General features: G+C 51.6%; 1 protein-coding gene across 2 annotated transcripts in view; it reads left to right on the top strand.

Moving 5' to 3' along the window:
- The window catches only part of CENPE (centromere protein E), a 1911253-nt gene that overhangs the window by 355986 nt on the left and 1534220 nt on the right, over positions 1-21047 (top strand). For both annotated transcript variants that reach the window (XM_085641421.1, XM_085641422.1), the window contains exon 27: positions 19810-20115. In XM_085641421.1, coding sequence (XP_085497547.1) covers positions 19810-20115 — 306 coding nt within the window. The remainder of the gene's footprint in view (positions 1-19809; positions 20116-21047) is intronic.

Below are 21047 nucleotides of genomic sequence, written 5' to 3' on the forward strand. Positions count from 1 at the left end.
GCACGAAGATACTGGTATCCCGAGCTACTCAGTCTGTCAATCGATCCCCCGATTCGACTGCCTCTTCAGGAGGACCTTCTGTCGCAGCAGCAGGGGACGGTCCTCCACCCGAACCTGTCCAGCCTCCACCTCCGTGCGTGGAGATTGAACGGCGGTAGTTGATGCCATTTGACTTACCTCCTGAAGTCTGTGATGTCATTCTGGCAGCCAAGCGTCCCTCCACTAAAACGGTATACGCCTGCAGGTGGAACAAATTTGTTGCATGGTGTACAGCAAAGCCTGTGGATCCCCTTTCCGCCCCTCTTTCTGAAGTTCTCCTCTTTCTTCTTTCCCTGGCCCAGCAGGGCTCTGCTCTGGGCACCCTCAAGGGATATATTTCAGTTGTTTCTGCCTTCTTACGGCTTCCTGATCAGCCTTCTCTTTTCAAGTCCCCTGTTGTTGCAGGGTTCTTTAAAGGCATTACTCGCATGTTTCCTCCTGTCCCTTTCGTAATGCCTCAGTGGGACTTGAACCTGGTGTTAACCTATCTGATGTGCGCTCTTTTTGAGCCACTTCATTCTTGTCCTCTTCGTCTTCTGACTCTCTTAAGACTGCTTTCCTGGTTGCCATCACCTCTGCCAGAAGAGTGAGTGAGATCCAGGCTCTTTCTTCTAAACCTCCTTTCCTCTCTGTCCATCCCGACAAGGTTGTTCTCAGGACTCGTCCTTCCTTTCTCCCTAAGGTGGTTACTGCCTTTCACATCGGCCAGTCTGTTACGTTGCCCACCTTCTTTCTGCCTCCGCATCCCTCGAAAGAGGAAGAGGCTCCACCGTCTGGACCCAAAACGTGCGCTCTCCTTCTATCTGGACCACACGAAACAGTTCCGGGTGGATGACCAACTCTTCGTTGGCTACGTGGGCGCTAAGAAGGGGCGGGCAGTGCACAAGCGGACCATCTCTCGGTGGGTCGTTTTGTGCATTAAGGCCTGTTATTCCTTGGCTAAGAAGGAACCTCCTGTGGGGCTGAGGGCCCATTCCACTTGGGCCACAACGGCTGCCACTGCCCTGGGACGGGGAGTCCCTCTGTAGAACATTTGTCAGGCAGCAACGTGGGCCTTGCACACGTTTGCTAAGCATTACTGCCTGGACAGCCAAGTCCGGAGGGACCGCTTCTTTGGCCGTTCCATTCTCCAGGACTTCCTGGTGTGATCTTGGTTCGCAGACCCACCACCGGGTTTGGTATTGCTGGGGTATCTATTCTAAGGTAAGGAATCTAACTAGATGAATAAGTTACTTACCTTCGGTAACGATATATCTGTAAGAAACAATAGTTGGTTAGATTCCTTACCGCCCCACCCATCCTCCCCGTTCTGCGAACTGATATCTAGTGTTAAGGTCATCCCTTTCAGGGCCCTAGATTCATGGCACCAGTGTCTGTTTCTTACATTGCTCTGCGTTCCTGGCGCGGAAAGCTATGTACAAGAACTGATGTCCGCGTGCGAGGGGCGGCGTTTAAGTACTCCGATGATGTCATCCCGGCGATCAAGGCGACGGACGCGGAGCCGCAGACGACGCCTAGCGACGCGCAAGGGTATTGCTGTAGGAGAGTAGGGTCTGCTTCCTATGGTCACCCCCACTTTTTGCTTTTGCTTCACTGGTTTTCGACTTAGATATGGCTGTGGGCCTGCTAATCAGACCCACAGCTCAGCTGTTCTCTCTCTAAATTCATACTATGTACTTTAGGTACATAACCCAATTGGTAAGGATCACCCTATAGGGCCATGTACAGTGTACCTTAGGTACCCAGGGCATGGGTGTACCCTAGGCCTACCAGGGGCTGCAGCATGTATTATGCCACCCCTGGCTGGCCTCCCATCATGACACAACTGGCTGATCACTCAGCTGGGGCAAGGTCGTGTAAACACCCCTTGCTTAGGTATAGTATCCCTATACCTACCTTATATATAGACACATGGGTAACCTGTAAGCCACTCCTATGGCAGGCCTTAACAATCCTGGAGGCAGAGTGCTTGGTAACATGTGAGATGGTGCTCTAGCATGAGCTGAGCCTGTCTGCAGCTTTCGGAACCATGTCCTTATAGCTGTTCTATGATATCGCCTACCATATACTCTTAAAGTGCCTTATAATCCTAAACGGTTATGGTAACTATGGTTTGGCTGTATCAAAACATGTCGTGTAAGGTGTCTAACACTTTGGAATACCACCCCCACACCATTTCTGGCGATGAGGATAGTATTCCCCCCTTCTAGAGGGAGAAGACATGTTGAAGACCTACTACCCGGTTGAAGTTAACCAGAGCCCCAGCATCACAAAATGGATGCTGCTGCCACGGACACAAGTCTGACCTCCTGCTGCTGGAAGTCCTTCCAGCGAGGGAGGCTTGGACAATAGGTTTCCTGCCTTGGGAGGTGCTAGCACCACCCTAGACAGGGCTTAGTGTATTGGGGCAGGGAGGGATGAAAGGAACGAGACACTGCCTGGGGCACACAAGGGGTCCCATGAATAGTCCGGTTCAAACCGGTGCTGGGGCACTCCAGCCCCAGTCCTGGCGCGAAACTGGACAAAGGGAAGGGGGTGTAACCACCCCCCTCCCTGGTCCCACCCATAGGAGGGACCTAGCAGGTAACCCAGCCCCCCAGATTAGCATAAGAGTGGGAGCTGAGTCCCTAGGACTTTGGATTATCCTGAACTGAAACTAGACACGAAACTCTGGACCTTCGACATTCGACGACAAGAAGACTGAAGAATCTCCCTTGTGGCCAAGGAGTGGCCACCCTGTGCAAACAGGCACCAACAAACGACCTGCCGTTTGCTTTGCCCAAGTTCTATGAGGAACCGACTGCAGAGCCCGACCAGCGCCTTGACCTCCAGACTTCTCTGACCCTGATCCACATCCACAGCCAAGCGGAGATCTGTGGAGGCGACGAGAGACGTGGGACCGGCTACCTGGGAAAATTGGCGAGTATCTTCCAGCGCAGCTTCTGAGGCATCCTCGAAGTTGTGCTCTGGGGATTGAGAAGCCCCAACCCCAAGCACCATCTGCACTGAAGATCAGCCCTCCACACTCCACCAGTTCTGCGTGGGGCCCTTCTGCATTTTCTTGCTCGACACGTCTGTCCTTTTGCTTGCCCGTTGGCTAGTAGCCTCAGTGACGACGAACCCTTGACTTTACACCGCTGGTTTGGCTCCTCCAGACTGGCCCTTGCTTCCCTGTGAAAGAGAAGCACCTCAGACCTTCCTGGTCTGCACCTGAAGCGAATTTCCATCTCCGCGTGGGTTGCCTTTTCCAAGGCTTGTTGACTCCAATCGGGACGTCGACTCCGCCAGCAGCAAGATCCTTCGTGGGACAGCCCGTACCCTGGTTCTGGTCGTCCTCGACGCCTCCTGGTCCACGCAGCTGCAGAGACAAGCTTCAAGACATCACCTGTGTTCTGCACGACATCGCCTGGTTCCTTCCTGGCTCCACACGGTCACTGGCTAGTCCCAGACTTTGTCCCCTCTGCTTGCAGGTGTTCTTCCTTCAAGATCCATCCTTTGACCCACCGGACATCTTCCTCCTGGCCGCCTGCCAGCATCTGTTCTTCAGGCATCCATAGGATCCAGCGACGACACCCGACACATCTTCACACCTATGCACCCGTCTCCTGTGGGTGAGGTAACGCGAGTACTCCGGTGCTCCAGTGGATATTGACTATCCAAGTGTCTAAGTCCTTAGTTGCTTCCTCCTAGTTACTTCGGAAGTGTCCTTATTCTTCCTATTTCTAACTGTTACATTCCCATTGACTTTAATGTAACCCGCGTGTGTGTTTCCACACTGCACACGCTTCCCGTGGGCCTCCCACTTCCTAACTGTTGGTAGGGAAGTCTAGCCGCAGCGATTCCTTAGGCCTACTCCCTGTTCGTGACGTGGTACTTATACCACTTTCTTAGTATATGGTTTGCGTGGCCCCTGGGCCTAACTGTATTTTTCCTGTGTAACTTAACGTATGCTACTTAAGAAATTGTTGTGCTTAGACCTCTGAACTCATAAAGAGTGCTGAGGGTATATGTTAGAATAAATACATTCTAATTTTATATATATCTGGTGTGGTGTCCTTTCATTTGGTATTCAAGGGATTCTAATGGTATAACAGCTGGCTTCACATGCCATACAGAGTTTAGCCTAAGACTGCTCTTGTCCATGCTACCACTAGGATAGCTGGTCTATAAGGTTGACTTTACAACCAATCGCTGTTAGACTTGGGAGTCTCTGGTTGGCGCAAGGATGCCCTTGTGTCAAGCAGGGACTCTCTCCTCTACGTCAGGGCGCAGGATAACCCCTTTTGAATGACCCTTGCTCACCCTCTAGGTGTGTGGCGTGAGCAGCCAAGGCTATTCTCCAGGCGTTAGTCAGTTAAGCAGTTGTAATCAAACACACAGTAAATACATCAATCCCCCCCAGAAATGGACACCAGGTTTGGATATGGAAAAATACTCTCTTTATGTAAAAATAGGGATATATATCCGCAGACTTATCACAAGACCAATAACGTTTTGTCTATGCCACCAGATTGTAAAGCAGGCAAATGTTCTTTGTTTGCAGTTTCAAATGGATACTTTGTAGTCTCTTGGAAATGTTACTTGTGGTTCCAGTACTTACAGGTGATTTAGGCCAATCGTAGCCCTTCGGTGCGCTTCGTCGCGCTTCCCTCCCTCTCCTGTCGGAGATCGGCCCGGACCCTACCGCGGCTCACGCATCGGGCGTGAGCACACCTGCGCCGCGTACGGCTCTTCCCAGCGGCTCGGAGGCAGAACGGGAGGCGAGATGGGTTTGCGGTGCGGTGGGGGCTACGGGGAGCAGGGCGCCTGGCAGAGGGTTCGAGGTCCCAGGGGTGAAGACGGAGGTAGGCGCTCGCTCTCACTCACCCGGGAGGACTCTGGAGAAAGCACAGCCCTCTGGCACGATCGGCTCCTGATGACGGGGAAATAAGGCGTTGTGGGCCCCGAGCCCGGTACTGGAACCTTGAGGAACTTGGCAAGTTCTTGGGGGAGTCGGCACGGGTCAGTGCGAATCGGATGCTTAGGGGGAGCACCTTTGGATCCTACTTCAGCGGGTGCATGCACTCAGGCAGGCGCGGCCCACGACCCTCAGCACGGCGGTGCGGGGGTCTCCACAACGGGGGCGGCGCGGCCTAAACCTAGTCCGGGATAGCGAAGCGGGGGTCACAGGGCACAGTCCGTGCAGCTGTTGACCCGGCGGGGATCACGATCGTCGGAGAGGAATTCCGGCGGGAGGGGCGATAGCGCTTCAACGCGTTCCAGTAGCAGACGGTGGCAGAGGAGCAGGTAGCCTAGCCCGGGGGCAGAGAGCGACTCCGGTCGGAGCGAGGCTCTCACGGGAACAAAGGCAGGCAAGCTCCCGAGTGTCACGGCCCTAGGAGGGGGCGATGAGGGGTGCAGTCTTTCTCCAGCTGGATGCACATACGGCTCGAGTTTCAGGACGAGCAAAGGCACAAAAGAACCCACTGGTCCTGGGGTTCAGTTCAGGGGGCAAGCTCCGATCAAGCCCTTGGAGAATGTTTAAAGCACAAAGCAGCAAAGTCTTTTCAGCAAGTCTCTTCCTCTCCTTTCTCAGCAAGGCAAGCAGCAGGCCAGTCCTTCCAGCGTCTTCTTCTCCTAGTCGGGCAGAGGTTCTTTGTGGTAAAACAGGATTCTGATTTCTTAGGAGCCAGGCTCCTACTTTTATACAGTGATTCTTTTGTTCTTTAGCGCCAGGGGGCCTGGGCCTGGCTCAGTCCAGTTCTGGAGCACTTTGTTATGGTGACTCTGCTCTTTCCTTTCAGCAGCAGGGCAGAGTCATCAGCCGCCCCACAGGGGGTGGAGCCGGCTTTGTGGTGGCAGAGCACAGGTCTATTCAAGAGTCAAGGTGTACTCCTCCCACCCATCCTGGTGTAATCTCTCTACCCACCACCTGGCAGCCAGCCTGTCTCTGGGGATTCCCCAACCCTGCTCCTTACTGTTGCTAGGCAGAACACACACACACAGCAGAGGCGGACTGAAATGGCCAGGTCAGTAAATACTAACTTTCTAAAAGTAGTATTTACAAACGCAGGATATTAAAATAAACTTTACTAAAAGAAGTATTTTATTATTCTGAATTCAGGCATACTAAACTTGACATTCTACCATGCTCTATGAGTCCACTGGGGTCACAGCGTGTAGTGACTCCAGCAGGCCATTCTGGCCTATGGAGAGCAGGTAGCCTTCAATAGTGTAAAACGAAAATGGCTGTAATTCACTATTAGGGCATGCCACACACTCAGGGCTTGTCCTACCTTACACCTACAATGCACCCTGCCCGTGGGCCTATCATAGGGGTGACTAACATGAGGCAAAGGGAAGGTTTGGAGGCTGGCAAGTGTGTGCACTTGCCCAGCCAGCATGACAGTACCAGACTGCACGCAGGTTCTGCAGTGGCAGACCCTAGACACATTTTATAAGGCTGCTTCTGTGGGTGGCGCAACCAGCGCTGCAGGCCCAAAAACCAGCATTGGCATTCACAAGCCCTGGCACTCCTGGTGCACTTTACTGGGGACTGACAGTAAATCCAATAAACCAATCATGAATATCAATCAATGTATACATTTTACCATAGGGAGAGCATATGCACCTTAGCACTGGTCTGCAGTGGTAAGGTGCCCACAGTCATAAAACAGCCAACACCAGGTCAGAAAAAATACCGGAGGAAGGCAAAAAGTTTAGGGATGACCCTGCAAAAAGGGCCAAGTCCAACAATCGCCATAAGGGTTGTTTGGACTGATACAAGGTGTACACTAGAACTAGTGACATCATATATCAGGCCAACTTCTCACAGACATCATAAGTTGATCTCTCCAAAGGCCCAGGGGCTCTGAATTATGTGATGTCCTTTGACGCCAGGAAACAGCTTACCAGAAGGGGGGCTTTGGGGGGGTGCGTCATCATGCAGAGGCTGCAGGCGTCGACGTGGAGTCCGGCAGGTTCAACCAACGGTGTATTCTTGCTTAGGAGCACTGGGGAACCTTTGATGGACCAGTCGGCCACTCTGAATTGGGCAGTGAGTGACAGGTCAAGAGTCAGTCAGTTTTGTGGTTACGCTAGCAGAGCACTGTAGGAAGGTGGATATCTGACTATGGTTACCCCCAACTTTTTGCCTAGTTTTTAGCTGGTTTTTCAACTTAGTTGGCCTGAGATCCTGCCATTCAGGGTCTCAGGCTGTCTGCTCTCTCTTTAAAATGGACTCCATATACCCTAGGTACTTCACCAATTGGTAAGGATCACCTTATTGGACCCTGTACAGTGTACCCTAGGTACCCAGGGCATAGGTGTACCCTAGGCCTCCCAGGGGCTGCAGCATGTATTATGCCACCCCTGGTCTGGCCTTCCAATCGGACACAACTGGCTGATCACTCAGCTGGGGCAAGGTCGTGTACTCACCCCTTGCTTAGATATAGTATACCTATATCTAACCTTAAAATAGACACATGTGTACCTATCAGCCACTCCTATGGCAGGCCTTAACAATCCTGGAGGCAGAGTGCTTGGTAACATGTGAGATGGTGCTCTAGCATGAGCTGAGCCTGTCTGCAGCTTTCGGAACCATGTCCTTATAGCTGTTCTATGATATAGCCTACCATATACTCTTAAAGTGCCTTATAATCTTAAACGGTTATGGTAACTATGGTTTGGCGTTATCAAAACATGTCGTGTAAGGTGTCTAACGCTGTGGAATAATACCCCCATCCCATTTCAGGTGATGAGGATATTATTCCTCCCTTCTAGAGGGAGAGATATGTTAAAATCCTACTTTGCTGTTTAACTCTAACCAAAGCCTCAGCATCACAAAATGGATGCTGCTGCCACAGACACGAGTCTGACCTCCTGCTGCTGGGAGTGATCCCGGCAAGGGAGGCTTGGACAATAGGTTTCCTGCTTGGGGAGGTGCTAGCACCTCCCCAGACAGACTTTAGTGTATTGGGGCAGGGAGGGCTGAAAGGAATGAGACATGCCTGGGGCACACAAGGTGTCCCATGCATAGTCAAGTTCAAACCGGTGCTGGGGCACTCCAGCCCCAGTCCTGGCGCGAAACTGGAGAAAGGGAAGGGGGTGTAACCACACCCCTCCCAGGTCCCACCCAGAAGGCGTGACCTAGCAGGCAACCCAGCCCCCCAGATTAGTATAAAAGTGGTAGCTGGGCCCCAGGAGATTAGATTATCCTGAACCTGCAAGTTGAACAGAAACTCTGGACCTTCGACATTCGACGAAAGAAGAAGACTGAAGAATCTCCCTTGTGGCCAAGGAGTGGCTACCCTGTGCAAACAGGCACCATCAAGAGACTTACCCTTTGCTTTGCTGAAGTTCTACGAGGGACCGACTGCATAGCCCGACCAGAGCCTTGACTTCCAGACTTCTCCGACCCTGATCCACATCCACAGCCGAGCTGAGATCCGTGGAGGCGACGAGAGACGTGGGACCGGCTATCTGGGAAAAGTGGCGAGTATCTTCCAGCGCAGCTTCTGAGGCACCCTCGAAGTTGTGCACCGGGGATTGAGAAGCCCCAACCCCAAGCACCATCTGCACCGAAGATCAGCCCCCCACACTCCACGAGTCCTGCGTGGGGCCCTTCTGCATTTTCCTGCTTGCCGCTTCTGTCCGGTTGCTTGCCCGTTGGCTAGCGGCCTTTGTGACGACTCACCTTGAAATCTTCACTGCTGGTTTGGCTCCTCCAGACTGGCTCCCGCTTCTTTGCAAAAGAGAAGCACCCCAGACCTTCCTGGTCTGCACCAGAAGCAAGTCCTCCGTTCTTCGTGGGTTCCGCTTGCCAAGGCTTGGTGAGTCCTAGTTCGACTTCGACGCCGCCGACAGCAAGAGCCTTCGTGGGACAGCTCGCCTCCTGGTCCTGGTCGTCCTCGACGCCTCCTTGTACCCGTGGCTGCAGCGACAAGCTTCACCCTTCACCTGCAATCTTCATGACATCGCCTGGTTCCTTCCTGGTTCCACGTGGTCACTGGCTAGTGACCTTGACTCTGTCCCTTCTGCTTGCAGGTTTCCTTCCTTCTTGATCCATGCCTTGGGATCCACTGGACACTCTTCACTGACTGCCTGTCAGCAACTTTCCTTCAGGCATCCATAGAAGTCCACGACGAAACCTGACGCAAGTTCACACCTATGCACCCGCAGCCCGTGGGCTAGGTAACTTGGGTACTTCGGTGCTCACAAGGGTATTGACTATCCTAGGGTCTAGTTTCCGAGTCTCGACTCTCTAGCTGCTTCAGAAGTGTCCTTAAACTGCTTATTTCAGAACTGTACTATTTCTATCGATTATACGCATTACACGTGAGTGTTTCCACTCTGCACCTGAATCCCGTGGGCCTCCCACTTCCTAACTGTTGGTAGTGTAGTGTAGCCCCAGCGATTCCCTAGGCCTATCCTATTTCCGTGACAGTGGTCCTTATACCACTTCTTTAGTATATGGTTTGCGTGGCCCCTAGGGCCTAACTGTATTACTTACCTGTGTGACTTAATGTATGCTTGAATAAGACTGTGTTGTACTTACCTCGAATCTCATAAAGAGTGCTGAGGGTTGGACTAGAATAAATACACTTTATTTTATATATATATATATCTGTTGTGGTGTCCTTTCATTTGGTATTCAAGGGATTATATATGGTATCACAGCTGGCTTTACATGCCATTCAGAGTTTAGCCTAAGACTGCTCTTGTCCATGCTACCACTAGGATAGCTGGTAAATAAGGTTGACTTTACAACCAATCACCATAAGGGTTGTTTGGACTGATATAAGGTGTACACTAGAACTAGTGACATCATACATCAGGCCAACTTCTCACACCATATAACAGAAAAAGACCTACCCCGGGAAAGAAATTAATATTATTATATTTGTTTTTGCTCTGGGCACCCAATAATTGATGTCCCTGTCTCACTCAAAACCTCTTGTGTTTCTGCCACGTAAGTGGAAATCTGATACTATACACAGACCGTGTCTATTATTCCAGTCTATGAAAAGGGAAGCTCCTATGTGTCTATGTGTTTCCCTCAACTGGTGTGCTGTGAAGTACTGTTGATAGTAAAGCCAAAAGTACAGAGCAAAAAAGGTGTGAAAGGGCGGCAGTGCCTCACGGAAGCAGCCCCAACGAGGTTGTGTAGACAGGTACTCGCCTACTACCTCCTGTTATCATCATAGGCTACTGCCGCCAAAACAGAAAAAAAGAAGGAAGGAGTGCTGGAAACCTCATACTAATCCTAATATCTAGTGTCTAGAAAACAATTCATATAGTGACATGTGTCTAATTGTGTAGAAAGAAAGAGGAAATGTCGACCCAACAGCGGGGAGACTGAGTCTGATCAGGACCCAAGTCACTCCAATTAAAACCGAGCAGCACTACACTAGCTATGTGAAACTTTATTCTGTGCTGTGTAGCTGCTCATTAAAACCAACATGTTTCGTTGCCCAATGAAATTTAGCGGCAACTTCTTCAGGGCTAGGGTCGACTGGTCTCTCTGCGTCGCTAGTTCAGACCAGCGATTTGTTTGTCAGCACCTGGGGGAAACACAATTAAAAACACACACTCAGTATGTCACCTATATGGTCAATACGGGTCCTTCACAAGTACATGAGAGCAACTGCTCATCCACTACGGTGCCTGCACCACAACTGACGTTCATATTTACCATCACAGATGATGTCGGTCAGCATACCTGAACCTTTGGTATGTGTGGATGTATGTGATGTCATAAAAACCTGGACTGCTTGCCCAGCGGCTGCGGAACCACGTTTCTAGAAGGGCACAAAGATGCATACAGTTATTAAAGTACCCCGATATGGACTATCTAGTCCCATCTGCTCATGTGTCAATTGTCCACTCTTATTGATAAGCCATAATTTCATGTTTTCAGGAAACAGCGATGATAACAGCATTATAGTATTCCCCAGATTATATTAATAGCTTCAATACATATTCCGTATCATTGCATGTCCATAGGTTTGATATTCGATAGCTGCGCTGCTCTAAGTGTGTTCATAGTGCTGCGACTGCCTACTTCTTAGGGAAACCAAGCCTACCCCAATGCTAAACAGTCCTTCGGTTAGCGCTTGCCACATGCTAACTCCAGAATAGGAATACACCCCTCATTAGTATGTACGGGTAGGGCCTGTTCCTGTAATCACCCATTGTGATCTTACCTCGTCAGCCTGATCGTCCGGACGTAGCTCATCCTCCATCACGGACGGGAAGACTACTTCCTGCTTAAATGCGTCTCGCGCGCTGTGATACGCGCATGCGCAGTTGTTTACTGAAGGTGCTGGCGGCCATATTGTGTAAACCGCCCGTACTGACTCCACTACACCTAATGTCTCCCTTGTTATATCTAGGGTATGGTGTGGTATAAACTTGACCTCTCAGACTAATATCCGCAGGGACCCTGAGCACCACTGCAAAGAACGGTCCAAAAAGATCAACCAAACAAAGATGCACTTCAACTGCAGTCACATGCGCCCACACCACGAGGGCTGTCAAAAATGGGTCAAAAATGCGCTAGAGTCACTAACCTCATGTATACACCCATCTGCTCATGTATAGACTTCTGGCATGTATAGTACAGCTGGTAAGTGATTCTATATATGCGTGATAATCAGCCTTATGTGATGCTACCCACCACAGGTAATAGGTGTACTGCCTTATTGTGCTACCTTACCCCACTCAATGAAATCGTTGAGGCCCTGTTGGTCTGCTTTCTCTTGGTAAATCCAACGAGCCTCCTTGGTCGATAGCCTGGCTTCCATGTTGTAGGTGTCACCAAACACTTGCTACAGTACCACCCAGCGTATATCTCTTGGGTTATGTCCGGCTGCCAGGAAATGCTGGACCAATTTCGTGGTCAGTTTTCCCACCCTGATGGTACTCAGGTGTTCCTGTACTCTGATCTTTACTTTGCGTGTGGTGAGACCAATATACTGCAAACCACAGGGACACGTCAGTCTATAGATGACATTATTTGTGTTGCAGTTACTGAATGTGTTCAAGTGCCAGGTCTTGCCACCTACCAAGATGACACTTTTGGTAGGGGTGGTGAGTTCGCACACTGTACATCCGCCGCATTGGTAGTGCCCTGGCGGGATGCCAGTGTCCTTGGTCTTAAACTGGGGTCGTGAATGCACTAAGCGGTCACGCAGGTTAGTGGACCGCTTGAAGGCAAATCGTGGATGTGGCATCGTCATATTCGGAGTATTGAGCAGGGGCCAGTGTTTCCTGATTACCTGTCTAACTTTGGTGGACAAGGGACCGAAGGTTGTGACCACCGGGATGCAGTCCCCTTTGGTTTTAGGTGTTCTTTCCAAAAGAGCAGCTCTGGGAGTGTTCAGGGTTCGTTTCCTGGCTTGTTTGATTATCTTCGTGGGGTATGATCGTTCCTCCAGTTTACAAGATAGGGCTTCAGCTTGTGTGACAAATTCCTCTGTGGATGAACAGTTCCTGCGGTACCGCAAAAACTGTCCCACGGGCAGATTGTCTCTCAAGGCCCTGGGGTGGTAGGATCTGTAATGCAGCAGGGAATTCTTGTCGGTAGGTTTTTGATGGACGTTAGTGACAAGTTTATGATTTTCCGCCCTGATGTCCAAATCCAAGTATGTGGCTGCCGTATCACTGATGGTCCATGTGAATTTCAGGCATTCGTCCAGGCTATTGAGCCACACGAGGAATTCATCCAGATCAGTCCTTGATCCCGTCCATATACACAAAACATCGTCAATATATCGCCTCCAGAGGACAATATTCCTCTGGAAGGGATTATTGCGATGTAGGACGTGGCCGGTCTCGAATTGGCCCACGTAAATACAAGCCAGACTGGGGGCAAATGTAGCCCCCATAGATGTCCCGGACACTTGCAGGTATAGCTGATCTTTGTAAGCAAAACATTTTTTGGCATGTATAGTACAGCTGACGTCAGTTCTTTCTTTTTCCGCTCCAGCAAGCGCAGATCTGGATAGAGCACATACCTTAGTTACTTTTTGGCTACCCTTTTGAGAATTTTTGTCTCTCCCTTTTTTCTCCTGGTGCATGTAGGGATGCCTGGCTCTTAGTCTTGTGGGGCCTGCTGTCGCAACATGTTGGTGGCGGACCCCCATGATGTTTGCCTCTACTGTCTGGAGACCGAACATGACTCCCGGTCCTGTAGGGACTGTCGAGCCATGGCCCGAAGGCCTTGAGGGAGCGGCGCCGGAAGCTGCTGGAGGTCCGGCACTCGTCCCAACGCTGCTCCCGGTCCAGGGACCGTTCCCGGGACCGCTCGCGTGGCCGCAGTCGTCGCTTATCGGGCTCCAAGACTTCGCCCTCTGATTCCGGTAAGTGACGACATAAAAAGGAGTCGAAGAAGCGTGTTCGCTCTCCGACGTCTCCCAGTCGGTCTTCGGATGCGGACGAGGGAGACAGGGGTTCTGCCCCTCCGGCTCCCTTGAAGCCTGGGAGTCCCGCGGCCTACCCGCCTTACCCGGGTTTATCGGCGACTCCCGAACAGGTGCAAGAGTTTCTTGCCACCATGGGCCGCCTTTTTAGGTTTCTGGCTCCCGCCGGCGCGCCTTCGGGCCCTGCGGTCCCGTGTCCAGATCCTGTTGGCCCGTCTGCGCCGCCGGCGGATCCTGCTTCGGCACCACAGGATCCTACGCTGCTGGCTCCGACCCCGGCGCCACGAGGTCCGGCGCTGCCAGCTCTGGCCCCAGCGCTGCCCTCCGCTCCACCTCCGGCGCCGCAGTGGGTGCCGTTCGTTCCACCCTTGCCCTGGTTCCAGGACCATTTCGTTCCTACCTGGGATCCGCATTGGGAGACGGCGCCGGCCGTTCACGGCGCCGTATGTCCCTTCTCCGGCTCTGCCTCCGCGACTGGTTCCTTTTTCAACGGAGGTGGAGGATGACTGGGAGGCGTCCGAGGACCCTCTTGCCCGTCAATGTGACTCCGAGCAGGACTAGGTGGACGATCTGGAGGACGCCGGCGACCTCGATGTCTCTTCTGACCCGGGGTTTGCCTCTCCCCCACCTACGATGGAGGGGGGCGCTTCCTACACGATGGTGCTCCGTCGGGCTGCTGAGGTCCTCAACCTTGATCTTCACATGGTGGCCCTCAAAACTAACCTTACTGAGGTGATCCAGACAGCGTCTACTTCGTCGGAGCCACTGCTTCCCTTCAATGACGCCCTCATGGATGTCATGTTCGGCACTTGGTCGCGGCCGGCCACAGGGGCCCCTGTGGCTAAGAATGTTGCCAGGCGTTACCGCCCGGCGCCTGGTGACCCCGCATTTCTGACCACTCCTCCCACGCCTGAGAGTCTGGTCATCCAGGCCTTGACGTCGCAGAGTGCCTTTCCCACGGCTCCACCGGATAAGGTCTCTAAGAAGCTGGAGCAGTTTGGTAAGCTGTTGTTCTCGTCAGCCAGCTTGGGGCTGCGGTCAGTGAACACCGCCAGCTTGTTGGCCCGTAATTCCTACGCGGTGTAGGACACGGTTGCTCAGGTGTTACCTCAGTGTCCTGAGGAGGTCCATGCTGTGCTTACCCAGGTGGTTGCTGAGGGTAAGGATGCGGCTAAGTTCGCCGTTCGGTGTGGTTTGGACACCGCTGACTCGTTGGGCAGGGCGATTTCTACGACTGTGGTGCTGCGTCGCCACGCCTGGTTGCGATCTACTGGGTTCTCGCCTGACGTCCAGAGCTCGCTCATGGACATGCCTTTTGATGGCACTCGCCTGTTTGGCGATAAGGCCGACAGTGCGCTGTAGCGCTTTAAGGACTCGCGGGCCACGGCCAAGTCCTTGGGTCTTTCCACTAAGAGCCCAGCCACTCCTGGGTTTCGTTCCTTTCGTGGCCAAGGCCGGTGGCACCCAGGCACGTTCCTTCAACAAGCCTGTGCAGAACCAGCCTCAGCACGGATGCGGCTTCCGCAGGGGCGGCTCTGGGAATCAGCGTGGGGGGCAGTCCACCTCTTCCCCCGCTACTTCTACCTCTAAACCTTCCTATTCCGAGCTTTGTGGAGCACCCCACGCCGGTGGGTGGCAGGATCCGCCACCACCTCCACCACTGGTGCGACATCACATCGGACAAGTGGGTGTTGCAGATCATCCGCGGGGGTTATTCTCTTCCCTTTCAGTCCTCCTCTCCCGCCATGCCACCTCGGTGCCACCGGATGTCGGGGGATCCCTTGCTGCTTCTCCAGCAGGTAGTTACAGCCCTCTTGGCCAAGGGGGCCATCAAGCGCGTTCCTGGGCAGAAGTAGGACGTGGTTGTTATTCCCACTACTTTCTGGTCCCCAAGAAGGACAAAGGGGGGTCTGCGCCCCATCTTGGTCCTCAGGAACGTCAATCGCTTCCTCCGGAAGGAGAAGTTCAAGATGTTGACTCTGGCTCAGGTCTTGGCTGCCCTCAACCCTGAAGACTGGATGGTAGCGTTGGACTTGCAGGACGCTATTTTCACATCCCCGTCCTGCCGGCCCACTGGCGTTACCTGCGGTTCACGGTAGGCCAGGAGCATTTTTTGTTTGCTGTGCTCCCCTTCGGCCTTACCAGCACCCCTCGGGTGTTCACGAAGGTGATGGCTGTAGTCGCAGCTCACCTGCACAGGTTGGGGGTGTCAGTCTTCCCTTACCTCGACGACTGGTTGTTGAAGGCGGGCTCGCCCCAGGCAGTCGTTAACCACCTTCAGACTACGGCCGACCTCCTGTATTTGCTGCGGTTCTCCATTAACGTGCCGAAGTACCACCTGAGTCCCTCTCAGAAGATCCCCTTCATCTGAGCGGTTCTGGATTAGACACGGTTTCGGGTTTATCCTCCCAAGCAGCGAGTCCGGGATATTCAGGCTATGATTCCGATCTTTCAGTCTCTATCCTGGGTTTCAGTTAGGATGACCCTCTGGCTTCTGGGCCTGATGTCCTCCTGCATCCTGCTAATGTGACATGCCAGATGGCATATGTGGGCTCTGCAGTGGGACCTGAAGTTCCAGTGGGCGCAACATCAGGGCAACCTCTCCGATTATGTCCAGATCTCGGAGGGCACTGCACGACAATTGCAGTGGTGGCTCATGAATTGCGATTGGGTCAATGGCAGATCCCTCTGCCTTCCCCAACCGGAGCACACAGTGGTGACGGTTGCATCACTCCTGGGATGGGGAGGCCGCTTGGGAGAGGCAGAGATCAGAGGCCTCTGATCTCCGGCGGAGGCCCAGCTCCACATCCACCTTTTGGAGCTTCGGGCGATCCGTCTTGCACTGAAGGCATTCCTTCCCTCTGTCTGGGGAATTGTAGTCCAGGTTTTCACGGAGAACACAAACGCCATGTGGTATTACAACAAGCAGTGCGGGGTGGGGTCTTGGACACTGTCAGGAGGCTCTGTGCCTCTGGAACATCAAGGCATTACCTTGGTGGTTCACCACCTGGCAGGTTCTCTGAACGCCAGGGCGGACGAACTCAGCCGCCTGTGCTTGATGGATCATGAATGGCATCGGCTCTTGGAAGTGGCACAAGGTCTCTTTCTGCAGTGGGGAAATCCTTGGTTAGATCTATTCGCCACCGAAGAGAAAGCGCAATGTCATCAGTTCTATGTGTTGGAATTTCCAAGGCGGCACTCGCTCTGCAACGCTTTTCGTCGCGAGTGGAGTTGCGGTCTGTTGTACGCCTTCCCCCTATACCACTTCTGCCCAGAGTGCTGAAGAAGATTCGGCGCCACCGGGCCCAAGTCATCCTTGTGGCTTTGGATTGGGCACGAAGATACTGGTATGCCGAGCTACTCAGCATGGTGATCGATCCCCCGATCCGACTGACTCTTAGGGAGGATCTTCTGTCGCAGCAGAAGGGGACAGTCCTCCACTCGAACATGTCCAGCCTCCACCTCCATGCGTGGAGATTGAGCGGCGGCAGTTGACAGCTTTCGATCTTCCTCCCGAAGTCTGTGATGTCATTCTGGCAGCCAGGCATCCCTCCACTAAAACTGTATACGCCTGCAGATGGAACAAGTTTGTGGCATGGTGCACAGCAAAGACTGTGGATCCCCCTTTCTGCCCCTCTCTCCGAAGTCCTTCTGTTCTTTCTTTCCTTGGCCCAGCTGGGCTCTGCTCTGGGCACTATCAAAGGTTATCTTTCGGCCATCTCCGCCTTTTAACTGCTTCCAGATCAGCCTTCTCTTTTTAAGTCCCCGGTTGTTAACCGTTTCCTAAAAGGCATTACGCACACCTTTCCTCCCGTGCCGTTCATAATGCCTCAGTGGGAATTAAACCTTGTCTTGACATATCTGATGTGCGCTCCCTTCGAGCCCCTTCATACCTGTCCTTTGCTTCTTCTCACTCTCAAGACGGCCTTCCTGGTCGCTATCACCTCTGCCATAAGAGTGAGTGAGCTCCAGGCTCTTTCTTCCAAACCTCCTTTCCTTTCTGTTCATCCGGACAAGGTGGTGTTAAGGACCCGTCCTTCTTTTCTGCCAAAGGTAGTCATGCCCTTCCACATCGGGCAGACCATCACTTTGCCTACCTTCTTTTGGCTTCTGCATCCTTTGAGGGAGGAAGAGAGGCTCCTCCGTCTGGACCCAAAACATGCGCTCGCTTTCTATCTAAAACGTACACAGCAGTTCCGGGTGGATGACCAGCTCTTTGTTGGCTGCGTGGGCGCCAAAAAAGGTCGGGCTGTGCACAAACGGACCATCTCTCGGTGGGTCGTTCGGTGCATCAAAGCATGTTACTCCTTGGCTCGGAAGGAGCCTCCTGTGGGGCTGCGTGCCCAATCTACCAGGGCAACTGCAGCCACTACTGCCTTGGGATGTGGCGTCCCCTTGCAGGACATTTGTAAGGCAGCTACGTGGGCCTCGCTGAAGTACTGGGTATTTTAAGCCCAGCGGTGCAGGGGAACACACCCTATGACTTCGGGGTTCTTCCTGTTTGAGACCTACAGAAACAGAGTCTTCTGGGTGAAGTCAAAGATCAGTTTATTGGCTGCAGACCAATTACAGGTATCCTAGAAGTACAACAGCGTGTATGTTCTCAGGAGACTGCTAAAAATCACAGAAACGGGCTTCTTCTTAAATACAGAATATCCTGCTTCAGGCATACATTCCTTAGTTTACGATATGGCCATTACATGTATACATTACAAACGAAAAGGCAGAGTCATGATGACCATCCCACATTCCAGTTAAGCCAGCCCGTAATTATTTACCCAGCAAGGCTCAGATCCCACATCAGATATCGATAGGCCCCAATAAACATGAGCATCTCCTGTTTGGAAAACAAGCCATAAAGCAGGAACAGTCAGGTGCGAAAGAGATTAGCTGGAGGCTTGTGTAGGATGAAAAGACTTTATGGTGTGTCAAGCCCTGATGCTAATCACAGGTGGCCAGAGGACAGGGAACTCGTGGGACCAGTTTGACCTGGGGCAGCGGAGCCAAGCTGCCCAGGTCACAGAAAAGTCAAAGAAAGGCACATGTGCTCTAAAAGGCCCGTATTCGCTTCATGCTATGTAGCCTATGTGAGGGCAACCATAAGATGGCCACCGCTCTAAAATGGAACCCACGTAGTGATGTATAATAGCGTATACACAGTGCATTCATAGCTAAAACGTTACACAAAGCACTTGTACATACCGCATTAACCATTCGCGGTTTACTAATACCGGGAGGGGTAGGGCCCTGCCTCCTACGCGGTCCCAAATTCTAAAGTACGACATCGCTGCACTCGTTTACCAAGCATTACTGCCTTGACAGTCCGGTCCGGAGAGACTGCTTCTTTGGCAGTTCTGTTCTCCGTGACTTTCTGGTGTGATCTGTTTGCAGACCCACCACCGGGGTTGGTATTGCTGGGGTATCTATTCTAAGGCAGGGAATCTATCACTAATGTGTGTCTTTCAGATGCACAAGTTACTACTTGTGTAACGATATATCTGTAAGAGACATTAGTTAGTGATAGATTCCTTACCGCCCCACCCATCCTCCCTGTTCTGCGAACTGATTCTAGGGTTAAGGTCATCCCCTTTCAGGGCCCTAGTTTCATGGCACCAATGGTCAGTTTCTTGCATGGCTCTGCGTTCCTGGTGCGGAACGTTGTGTACAGAACTGACGTCAGTGCGCATGGGTGGCGCCGAAGTAGTCCCATTGACGTCTTACGACGCCAGTGACGGACGCGGAGCCGCATGACGCCACCTACTGACGCGCAGGGGTACTGCTAGCAAAACTTTCTGGATCCAGTCTGATGCCTGGGGATATTCTAAGGTAAGGAATCTATCACTAACTAATGCCTCTTAGAGATATATCGTTACACAAGTAGTAACTTGTGCAACTATAACATATAAATTCCCAACTATCCCTCCCCCCCCCCCCCCACCCTTTACCCCCCTCCCTGCCCCCCTGCCAGTGGAATTCCAGTTTTCCACTCCCCAATAAGGCAGACTGCCTTTTGCCCACCCCATCATTTGTAGGGTGCCTGGCTAACCACCTCTACCCCCCGCCCATACAACAGATGATATTCATGGTTTATTTAAGTGCTCAATTTTGGTCCGATCCTTCAGACAGTTTTCCTTTCCCTTCCATAAAGACATAAATTGTCTGAGGCAACTGCCTCTTAGGGAAAGTGTTGCCACAGAGATATGGTTGGTAATTACCCAAGGAGACAGTTTATGTAGGTCGCAGAGTTTATAATGGAGAACACATATGCGACCCGATGGTGTTGTTGAGAACAAGTAGAATTCAGCAGCCCAACACAGAGCTTACCCGTCCGGTTGAATGGTTTTGTTGAATTATTATTTTGATCTTTCAGTTGGCCACTTTGATGGAAGACCTTCAAAAGGAAAAGAAAGATAAAGAGAGTGCAGTGTTCGAGAAAACTGAACTGCAGCAGAGATTGATTTCTGAGGTGCAACAGTTGGAAGAGCAATTGAAAGTCAGTGAGGCTTCTCTGAAAACACTGGAGGATGAAAAGTGTGATGTTTTGCAGCAGCTCCACGATCTGCAAGAAGCCACAACACCTTTAATTCAAGAGAAGCATCAGCTGCAGCAGATTCAAGAAACCATGAAAGCAGAAAGAGACCAACTCCTGGAGAATGTCCAGACTAACATTAAGCAGGTAATTCATTATTTGAGAGTTTGGGGCTGTACCTAATGTTCACTTTTATCGTCGAATAGCATTTTCAACTAGTTACAAGTGCTAATGATATGATAAGAACAAAAGTAAATAAGATTGTCAATACCTTGTAGCTATTAAATATATTTTTTACATTTTATATCCGCGCAAACGAGTATCGTCTGGAATGAATTTTGAAAAGAATGCTTTTGTAGTGTTTAGGTTATTTCTCACCCTTATTTTTTTATAACAATCTTTTATGGGATTTGTAGGAGATTGGCTCTGTATATAGTGTCTTTCATAGGTGAGGCCTTCTGCACTGAGCCCAGGCAGCCCTTAGTGATAGTGTTTAGGTCTCTGATAACCAAAGCTCTCAAGGGGTAGCTGTGGAGAGCAGCTAAGGCTTATTCAGAAGGGTGTAAAGCAGGTGCATTTACCACTATAGTCATTAAGCAAGCTGGCACATAAGAAAGATCTACACCAGGTGAGTATAAAAATTATTTGTATTTATTAAACACACCCTAGACACTAACTTGGCATATCTCCAGCCAGGGGATATCAAGAACAAACATAAAATAATTCAAAACCAAGTAACCAGTATACGAAAACACATCGGCCATCTATGGGGGGGGCTGAACCATATACTAAAATAGTGGAATGCAAAATGGTTGCCAAAACAGGACTTATACCCCAGAATGAAGGACCCCAAGGGAAGCATGGAACCACTATATGTGACTAGCCACGGACCTTAAGGTGCCTGGATGCAGAGTGGTTACACTGGGTAAGTTGCGATTGGATTTTTACTGTTCAAGGACCCTTCCCAAAGGACCCCGAAAAAAACCACTTGGAGCAAGGAAGGTTTGAGAGCCACCTCACCTGAGGATACTCTGGAAACCACGATACCTACACCAGGGAGCCCAGATGCTAGGGGTGAA

The sequence above is a fragment of the Triturus cristatus genome, chromosome 2_2 (genome assembly GCF_964204655.1).
Source record: "Triturus cristatus chromosome 2_2, aTriCri1.1, whole genome shotgun sequence".
Taxonomy (NCBI): domain Eukaryota; kingdom Metazoa; phylum Chordata; class Amphibia; order Caudata; family Salamandridae; genus Triturus; species Triturus cristatus.